General features: G+C 38.4%; 1 protein-coding gene across 1 annotated transcript; it reads left to right on the top strand.

Annotated features, from left to right (window-relative positions):
• The first annotated feature begins 300 nt into the window (after nucleotides 1-300).
• Nucleotides 301-6,854, top strand: LOC141417279 (uncharacterized protein C2orf78-like). Its single transcript, XM_074055419.1, has 3 exons — nucleotides 301-394; nucleotides 3,180-3,941; nucleotides 4,945-6,854. The coding sequence occupies exons 1-3, from the start codon at nucleotides 301-303 to the stop codon at nucleotides 6,852-6,854; spliced, it is 2,766 nt and encodes a 921-aa protein (XP_073911520.1).
• Nucleotides 6,855-10,724: the final 3,870 nt, after the last annotated feature.

Below are 10,724 nucleotides of genomic sequence, written 5' to 3'. Positions count from 1 at the left end.
ATGAATAACTTTATTAATTAACATGCATAAGAAACAGGGGAAGGAGGGTCTGCCATACCTGTCTTTCAGGATTTCACCTACTCAGAGCTCAGTCATTTAGGTGCTATTATAGCTCCTATGTTATTCTCTCCAACCAATCCCATTTTAGGGTTGGGAATATGATCTCGCTATTGGCTACTTCACCATCTGCTTACTTTATGACATCATTCTCCCACCAAACCTACTGCCATCCGGTAGAATCTTGGGGTTTCCATGGAGTTATCTGTAAACAAATTTGGATCAGTCCTTCATACTGGACAAATGAGCTGTTTATCTTCTTCTTCCCAGACATCTTCTAGTATTACCGCATCTCTTGTATCTGCAATTGATGTTAACTCTTCCGTGATCATGTCAGGTAAGGAAAACAACAACTTTAAAAAAAAAACTTTTTTATATATAATGAAAAAATTAGATTAACTCACCAACCGTAAATTTAGTAGTAGACTCAAAGCAGCTTAGAATACTGGGGGGAAAGCATTGAACTAGAAATATGGAGACCTGATTTCATTTGTGGCTTTGACATTTACTAGGTATGTAACTAGGGACATTATTTACTCTATCACAAAATGGTTCCTCATCTGCTACATGAGGATACAGGACTGCTGATGTTCTGTTCCTTATGTTTTCTAATACTGAGTCTTAAAGGCCATGTATATAGTGAAATCAGAGATTTCCAGAGTGTTAGTTTCAACAAAAACAGATAAACCAAGGTGGTATTAAAAACTAGCCTCATATACCAAGATGTTTCATCTGTAACTGTCTACCTTCATTAAGATTCCACTTTTGTATTTCAAATTTAGCTCTGATCTAAAAGTAATATCCATGTGTTTTGGAGTTTTATGTTTCAAGTAGGTGAAAAGAGGAATAAGGAGAGAAGAGGGAGAGGAGTGGGTTATCAGAAGTAAAGATTTTCTAGAGAAAAAAGCTGGGGATTATTTACATTAAGCATAGGCTGACAGGAACTGAAGGGAATGAAGAAAATATATAAATGAGGAAAGAGAAAACATAAGAATGTCAAGCAGGGACAAATTGTTGAGAAAAAAGATCATTTGAGAAAGAATGTTGACAAGCACAATCGATTTTGTAAAAAATGCACAAAAGCAGTTAAAATCTACTCAAAGAAAAGCAAAATGAAGTTGTTTTCAGAAAATGCTTGTATTAATTGATTAGGAAGATGACTAAGGGTAGAACAGGGTATCACTAGTAAAAGCAGTTTCTCAGATAAGTCACATTTGGTTGTTTGCATTTTTTCTAATGACTCTAGATATAGATGACAATTGACAGTTTTGAATATGAATATTTTAGAAATATATTTTATGATTGACTATTCCTACAAGTATAGTAAGAATAGGGTTTATATAGAAAGAAGGCTGATGTAATAGAATTTTTAATGTCTTATTTCATCCTGGATTATTAAACTACATGAATTCAAAAAAAATTGATGCATCCTAATGTGTCAAAAATAAAGTTTCAAGTAAAAGTTTCTTTTGATTTTATAATAATTTTCTTCTTTTTGTTTTGGTACTACTTGAGTACCTCCACACCAATAATTTTCTTCCTAAAACAGATTACATTGTTATTAATAGTCACTGTTTTAGACACAAGAATAAAAAGAAAGACCTTTCTAAAAATAAAAGGTCAATCCCCACGTCTCTAATTCCACATTTATCTAAAATAATTTTGTGAATTCTTGGTTTTTTTTAACATTTAAAAATTGTTTGGACTGGAGTTATAGCTCAAGGACAGAGTATATGCTTACCACATTCAAGGGCCTCACTTCAATTTTCACATCAGCACCCCCCAACTTTTTTTGTTTTAGGTGGATTCTAGTGGTAATTTTTTTCAAGCTTTTGGGGTGACCTGTTACTGAAAGTTGAAGTGAATATAAGCTAAATTTTGGGTATAAATCTCAGAACTTTCAGCATTATTTTAAAGTATTTTTCCTGTTTTTTAATATGGCTATATTAATTGAAATATATACCTATTAGGATTGATATCTTTTACTTGTTGGGTATACTCAGAGATATATGAATGAACACAATAATGGAATTCCTTTATAATTATTGCTTTACTCTCCACTTTTTACAACTTTATTTTGTTTAGTTTAGTTTTTTTTATTGGTGTGGGAATGGCATCTCCCTATGTGACTCAACCTGACCTCAAACACTTGGACTCAAGTAATCTTCCTACCTCAGCATTCCTGATTGCTGGGACTACAGATGTACAAAGATTCATACCAATTTGTATTGAAATATTGGTCTAGACAAAATATGGCTACTTCAGTGTTCACATTTGCTGCATTGTTCTGTCTGTTACACACTTGTTACTGGTAGAGTTTCTCTGTCTACATGTACCCATCGGAAAGACATTCAAAATCAGGCTGGGTGGGGTGGTAGGTGCCTAAAATCCAAGGCATTCCAAGGCTGAGGTGGGAGAATTCCAAGTACAAGGCCAGCTTAGGTAACTTTGTTCAACCCTGCCTCGAAAACTTATTTTTCAAATTGAAAATCATTTCTACAGCAGTTTTGTTTTAGTTAATAGTATTCACTAAAAAAGAATAGATAACATTCATTTTCATAATATTATATATATATGATAACAGAACTTCCTTTATTATTATATTTACTATGCTTTTTAAAAATTTTTATTTTATGCTTGCTATGTATTCAAATCTAATTAACATCTATTTATTCTTTTTAATTCTTTGCAGTTTGTCTATCTTTGCAGAACTCACTATGTATTCTCCATACAAATCATATATAAATGTCTCTTTTATTCTTGGATGAGTTACCATTATTATTATTGAAAGCATGTTACATATGAATAACCTGAGGCTCAGAAAGTTTAAATAGCTTTTTTTTTTTTTGCAAAAAATATTTTTTGAAAACTATTAGGAATTTATTTTGACTTAGGATCCAAGGATATTCTAGTTTTAAAATGCTTCAATTCTAGGACATAGTTATAAGTTTGTAACAACCTACTTCATCAGTGACAGCCATCTTAAACTGTTTGATTTCTGGTGTTTCAGTGAGTATTGGAACTAAAGACTTCCTAATTACAACAACCTTAAGATAATACTGCTCCTCAAAGTGAAAGTCTGTCCATCTCATCAATTTCCATCACCCTGTTTCCTTCTACAGAAAATTTCCAAAATACATCTTTACTTGGAACTGCAAATTCTCCCCAGCTCACTCGTCCTGTGGTGAGCAATACCTCTTCCATAGTGGGAAGTGTCTGCAACCTCTCCAGAGTCTCTGGGCCAGCCATGACTTCAGCATGGCTGCGGCCATCAGCCTCTAACACCTCTTTCCAGCCACTCGTGGGTAGTGCCTACATTTACCAACATTCTAGCACAACTATGTTGTCTGAAGTTACTGGCCAGAGCCAGATACCTACTTCAGCTGCCTCCTATTCAGGTATTTTTGAGTGGGGTACTGCACAAAGCACAGAAAAGAAGTCATCCTCACCTGGAAACTTCACTGGGACTCTTATTGACCAGGACACAGCAAATTCTTCCATGACTGTAACAACCCAATATGATAAAGCTTCAGATGCCAATAAGGTGGTCCCCCTATCCCCATCATTACCTGCCAACTTTGTTCAAGCAACACCATCTCAGATTCCCACTCAAGCATATAGCATGTCACTTCCTTATCAGGAAGGAAGTCATGTCTATTACTATAATCAAAACACATTGGGGCCTCCGTTATCTGGAGAGCGTGGCTTCTGCCTACAATCTTATGGCTGTGTTTCATATGGAGGGAGTGGGTCCTCTATCTGTCAACCAGAAATGGTGATGGTTCTAAAGAAAGTTCAGCCTACAAACATCCTAACACCGGTTTCAACCTCTGGAATCTACTACTCTATGCCTGCTCAACCCAACAGAGAAATGAGTTTTCAAGGTGAGTACAAATAGCAAAAAATGGAAAAGGAATAAGGTTAGCATTCAAAAGGAGAGACAGATCTGCAGATGAGTAGTGGTTGGTCCACAAATGGGTAGAGTTGAACTCCTGAGATTTCAACAACTACACTTACTCGGTGCTCTCCATTTCCAGATTTGATATAAGGTCAAGAGCTGGAGCCATGGATCAATTAGTACAGCACCTGCCTAGCAAGTGTAAGGTCCTGAGTTCAATGCCCACTACTTCCAAAAACAAAGAAACAATCAAATAAGCAAGTAAAAAAGTAAAAGTGAAAATGCAGAGCACTATAATGGTCATTCATGTTGTGTTTAAAAGTCCGCTTAAATCACACTGAATGAGGCTTCATTTTTCACTACCCTGGCAAAACCTCCATGCAATAATTAATTCCCTTCCAAGATCTTTTGCTTTTGTGTATTTAGAAAACACTTCAAAACCTTTCATTGTAGTAATGGTTTAATTTTCTTTAATTTTTTGGGTTCAAGATCTAGTCCAAAGTGAGTAAGCACAACATATGCCCTTGTTTATAAATTTCATGAGAAATGACATTGCTTTTTCTCTTACTACATGGTTTAACATATTTTTATACTCACAAAGAGGGAGCAGAGATTTCTAGTATTTGTAAAACACTTTTTGTTCATTTTTTCATGGTGTTTCTGATTGAAACAAGGGCCAAGAGTACAGTGACAAGTGCTCTACTAACAGTCACACCCTAGCCTAATACATTTCATCTTTCCAAACTTTGATTTGACTTACATCAATCCTATGAAATACAAAGAAAACCAAAAACCAATGACATTAACGGAGTAGCAGCAACTCCAACAGTCACGACCTATTTCCTAATGCAGCGTCCTGTCCATGGGTCTTAAGAAAAACCATAAAAGTGGCTTGCTCACTGTTGGCAGGTGCATGGTTGCTGTGTTGGTGTGCAGGACAAGAGTATCTCACTTACCAGGGACTGACTTCTTCCTTGATTTCTTTTCAGTGATGGAAACTTCCATGAGGACAGAGACTTCTGTAGAATTGCAACCTTCAAGCCAGGCATTTTGTTTTCCACAAACTTCAGATTTCCTTACATCCTGCGGTAGCATAAATGCTCAAATACTTGAGAATAACCCACCACTTGAGCTTGGAGATATTTCAGTACTAACTGCCGTCCAAAGTTCTACCAATAACCTGGCATTGCCTCAAGCTCCTAACCAGGAACAAATAGAACATGAGAATTTGAATGAAATAAAAACAAAGCTTTCAAAGCCTGTGGAGGCCTACCATATCCCAATTGACAATCGGGATTCTCCACTACTCCCTTTAGAAATCCCTGACATTCATCAATTTCTGGAATGCATCAAACCTTTAGACCAAGAGGAGAAGCCTGATTCTGAAAATGCCAATTTGGTCAAGAATAGCCTAAGTTTTGAGAACCAAGGGACACTTGAAAATAGGGTTGAATGTAGCAATGGTTTTGTGGACATGGCTGCATTGGTGGAGAATATTGAACTCCCACCTATTTTCAACTCATTGGCAGAACATCACCAGTCCAAATTTCCCACAACCATAAAAGCCAATGACATGAGAGATGCCAAGGTGAATCAGGGGCAGAAAAAGTCAAGGATTGTAAAGGAACTCACTGACTATATCAGAAAGAAGAAGGATAGAGATTCTGAGCTTATCGATGGAGCTCCTAAGGACAAAATTCAGCGTCACAACCCAGAGTGTCTTTTGGAGAGAGAAATGATTGTGTGCAGTGCTGTATCCAGTGACAGCCCAACTGTAATCACAACCAAGCATTCTACCTGCAAACCTCCAAAAGCTGCATACAGTAGGGCCAGCAAGGCTAAAGGCCTTGGGCAAGAAAAGACCAAAAACACCACACAAAACAATTCCAAGAAAGTTGAAGAGAATAAGCAGACAAGGAATAAAGTGAAGTCAGACGAGAAAACGATTCCCAAGATGAAGAGGAAGAGAAATCAACCCGAGCTTAGCCAGGAGACATTTAAAAAGCCTCGCACCTATCTAGGTATGCACATGCTGCAGTCAGTGCAGGTTTTTCATGCACTGGGGAAGAAGACTGATAAGAAAATTGGGTCATCCTCGTGTCGGGCTTTGGCAAATTTGAGCACCACCAAAGGCTCCCAGTATTCTGCAGCTATCAAATCACGGCTGGATACCCCACATGAGGGCAAAGGTCCTAAGAAGACTCAAGTCAAAGCCCAGAAAGAAGATAGCAGTGCTGGCAATGAATGCCCCTCTCCATCCCAGTATGAGCTGCCTCCACCTGGCAAGGTCAAGTTGATACCTTTACCTTTTCTGAATCCTGACAAGCCTCAACCTCGACCTGTTCCTCGGAGGCCACAGGCTTTTGCCTCACGTAGGCCCACTGGATCTTACCCTCATCCTAACTCAGCTCAATCTCTGGCAGTCAATGCATGTCAACCAGCTAGTGCCAACACATCTTTGATAAGTCCTGCCAAACCAGCTCAGCCAATTTCATTCAATGCAACTCTACCAGGTTTGACCAAGCCTACCCAGCCTAATGTCTCTCAGTCTGCTGCTGCTAGACCTGCACCCTACAAAACATCTTCTTTCACTTCTTTCCAGAGGCAGCCTGTTTCCACTACTATGGCCAAGTTCCAGCCACCACCTAAGTCTCAAACCCAATTTCTACTGCAAGATTTCAGCCTGCAACCAATTCCATGGAGAAAGCCCAATGTTCCTGAGCCAGTAATGTCAAGCCCCATCACAAAAGAGCAACGGCCAGAGCGTGAGGCCATGAAAAGGAAGGCTCAGCAAGAGCGCGAGCATGCAGCCAAATACACTTCTTTGGGAAAAGTGCAGTTTTTCATTGAGAGAGAAAGAGAAATGGAAATTTCTCAATATTATGGCTATGTAATGTAAGAGCTGCTATTGTTGGTACCCTTTAAGTATCAAACGATTTTCACATATATACATCGACATAGATATTTAAACATATAGATAGATAGGTATATAAAATAATATAGATAAAAATATAAAGATTTCTCTATTCTGATATATTTTAAAAAATAAAATTGAAGTAATGTAATAGAATTAAGAAATGAGCAATAAAGAGGTCTTTGGAGTTTTGAAATGCTACTACGTGTGGTTTTTTTTGATAGAAGTGGGGATTATAAAAAGAGGAACTGAAATTTGAGAGTACAAAGGGAGGGAAAGGATAAGAAATGAGGGAAGAGGAAGGCATGTGGTCCAGAAGTAGTATGGTTGAAAGGGGAGAAATTACATGGGCCTATAAGAAGAATCAGGAATGGGTAAAATGACACAGTGTGAGGTTGGGGTGTAAAGAATAAAATTTGGAAAATGTTTAGAATGGTAGAAGATGGGTCTCAGTTGATTAGAAGCAATGAAAAAAAATCATGCTTCATGAACAACCAGACAAGCATTTTAGAAAATTAGATTTAGAACTGAATTCCAACAGATTTAGGTTATCTGTGAATAATGCTGGGAATGGTGAATACAAAATATGGGAGAATCTACCACATGAGTGGCAAGGGCTCAGCTATCCTGGGGCACATGATAACGTGGGGCCTAACCCAATGAACTGCAACATCTTTGGGTCCACCCAGATGACGGCCTGCAATATAAATCACCATTCTCTCAACACCCTTCACTGGGAACTAAAATGGGCTACTTCAATGAACCTTCAGATACATTGTTCCACTTTACTAGTGAGGTTTAGCAATGGGCTGAGATCACTTTACATGCAAAGGAACAAGGCCATGATTTGAATCTGAGGTCCGAGACTTTGAAAACCTCATTTCTTTCAAGTGCCCATGGGTGTGCAACTTGGCTTTTGAGAGCACAGCATCTGGAGGTCATAGGTGGACAAGATCAAGTCTCTGAAGGGAGGCAAGTATTGAGTGCAGGGGCTGGGTCCTCCTCCACTGACCCTGGCATGTGCTGCCTTTTTCCAACCACTGCCATCAAGAGCGTGACAAAAACTGGCTGCTGGGAATCCATGCCCATCCCAGGAGACAGGAATTCACACGTGAGCAGTGAGTCACCTCCGAGGGGGAGCATGCTGGCTCGCACGTGCAAAGGTGTCCCACGTCATGTGGGAGCAAGAGGGGGTGGCATACACGGCAGTACTATAGGAAGGGAAGGGAGTTGGAGAGTGAATGGGGTAGTGGATGTCAGTGTTGGAGAACTAGCAATTTACATATTAAAAATTATTTCATGAGACAACATTAAATTCACCATTTTAAAGGGTATAATTCAGTGAAATTTAGAACATTCTCAACATTTTTCAACCATCAGCACTATACATTCTGTAATATTTTCATTATTCCCAAAAGCAACACCTCTACTCTATAGCAGTCATGCCCCATCCCTTACTCTCTCTGACCCCAGATAGCTACTAAACTATCTGCCTTTTCTGGACATTTATAAAAATGGAATACAATGTGTGTCTTTTTATATCTGTCTTCTTTCACTTAGACATAGTTTTCAAGGTTCATCTATTTGCGTAGAGTGTGAGATTCATCCATTCCTTTTTATGACTGAATATTGCACATTTGTATATACACCTATCATTTGTTGGAGATTGGTTTGTTTCCCTTAGTAACTTACATGTGAGAGTGAATTCTGTGCTGAGTGACACCTAGCTACATTATTTATCCCATTCACATGTAAGAATAGAGAGTACCAATATTTTTTGAGACTGTATCCCTCTCTATATCTCAGACTGGCCTCAAGTCTGTCAAAACTAATCCTCTTATCTCAGTCTCAAAAACTGGGATTAAAAGTGTACATCAGCACATCCAATTTGAGGATCACTCTTTTAGCTTCCCAAAACATATCTTCTGCATTTTTGTTTTTGTTTTTATTTTTAATATTCAAAAGTAGAGTGGGTTGTTTTCTGGGATTTTCCATTTGTTTCCCATCTGGAGATTTATACTTTGTGTTTTTTGTTCCTCACAGCAATATCTCCTCTTTGCAGAGCTGCATTCTGATAAGGAGCTCTGCATGCTCATTTTCAATACTGTAGACTGGCCTGCAGATCCTATCATGGGTCCCTGTAGTTACAGTCACCTTTCATTATGCACAGGGAATTGGTTCTTTGAACTCTCACAGATATCAAAATTTGAGGATGCTGGAGGCCTTTATGTAAAATGGGATCGTATTTGCCTACAACTGGCATATATATTCTTATATATTTTAACATATCTCTAGATTACTTATTGTACCAAATACAATGAAAATGCTATGTAAATGGTTTTATCATTATACTGATGAGGAAAGAATGACCAAATAGTCTGTACATGTTCAGTTTAGACAAAACTTTTATTCAGAATATTTTGAACCAAATTCAGTGGAATCCACAGATGCAGAACCCATGGGTGCAGAGAATTAACTGTAATCACTTTGGGACTGGGCGAAATCCCAGGAAGTTTGCTCTTTCTCTCAAACTGGCCCACAGGAGACACCTTGCAGCACCATGAAGTCCTCTTGTGTACCTCTCCCTCTGGTTCAAATGTTGATGTCAGGCAGGTCTGGTGCTTACTGTTGGTGGTTTGCCTATCCTCTAGTCCTAGGGTTTGCTTTGTTCTCTGTTTCTGGATTAAATGCTTCTCATGGGTTTTAGTTTGACCTTTTTGCATGAGAGGGACTGAGGTTATTAAAAACTGCACAGTTGCTTCTATCTTTCTGGGGCTTAAACTCGAGTCTTTGCAATTGCTTGCTTACCAGACATTCTATGCCTTGAGCCACATCTCCAGCCCTTAAGTCATCAAGTTTGTGGTGATTTGTTAGACTAGTCACAAGAAAGTCATGTAATGCTGCTGCAACTAAATAGCCATTTGCAAAATAATACATGTATATTAAAAGAAAACAATTCTACTTCACTTGCAAAAAACAATTATTAATTGCTAATGGGATATGTGTACTCACTGTGAACTGTACTATGTCTTAAACCATGTAATCAAACTGGGCACTGACAGATTTATTTCCTGTTCCACATGATTTTCACAGGATTTTTACAATTTACTGCACTTACTGATGAAACCGCAGCTTCAAAAAGATATGGCAGCATTTAAAGGAATATATAATGACACTATGTTAAAACTATGAACACCCTGCTAGCAAAAGTTCACACAGTTTCTAACAGATGTCAAGTATTGCTATGAATCCTTCATGAATTTACAATATGCTGGTGTACCCCCACTGAATCTGCTGTGCTGTCCTGTGGTTGGCACTTCAGTGCACCTTTTGTATGTAGTCCCAATTGCTTTTCTGGCTCCCAAGATTGACCCTTAAAATTTGTCAACACTAAAGACATGATAATCATTTCACTGTGTAAGTCAGGTCCTGTAATTCTTCTGCTCAAGTCTTCCAATTGCTTCTCATTTCATCATGAGTCAAACTCAATGTCTTTACAATGGCCTAAAAGGCCCTGCTTACATCAGCGGTCTGCAAACATTCTCTGAAAAGAGCCAGACAACAAATATGTTATTCTTGTGGGCCAAGTTGTCTCTGCCTCAGCTAATCCCCTGTGCAGTCATAGCAAGGCAGCAGTCATGGAAAATACGTAAACAAATGGCTATGACAAAGGTCCAATAAAACTTTATTTATAAAAGCAGGCTGCATTGGTTCACTGACCATTGCCTTGCATGATGAATTGCATGTTCTCTTTCACTCACTCCACTCCAGTCATAATGAGCCCACTTGCTGTTCCCTTCCTAGAATGTTCTTCTCACTTTTTTCAGGTCTTTTCTCAAATCTTATCTCTTCAAA

The sequence above is a fragment of the Castor canadensis genome, chromosome 15, assembly GCF_047511655.1.
Source record: "Castor canadensis chromosome 15, mCasCan1.hap1v2, whole genome shotgun sequence".
Classification (NCBI taxonomy): domain Eukaryota; kingdom Metazoa; phylum Chordata; class Mammalia; order Rodentia; family Castoridae; genus Castor; species Castor canadensis.
This window is presented reverse-complemented; position numbering and strand designations above follow the sequence as displayed.

Bases quoted from the DNA above. Each gene is read 5' to 3' on its own strand.
- LOC141417279 (XM_074055419.1), top strand. From the start codon at position 301: ATGAGCTGTTTATCTTCTTCTTCCCAGACATCTTCTAGTATTACCGCA. The intron at 395-3,179 runs GTAAGGAAAACA...TTCCTTCTACAG, and splicing joins CTCTTCCGTGATCATGTCAG to AAAATTTCCAAAATACATCT. The intron at 3,942-4,944 runs GTGAGTACAAAT...ATTTCTTTTCAG, and splicing joins CAGAGAAATGAGTTTTCAAG to TGATGGAAACTTCCATGAGG.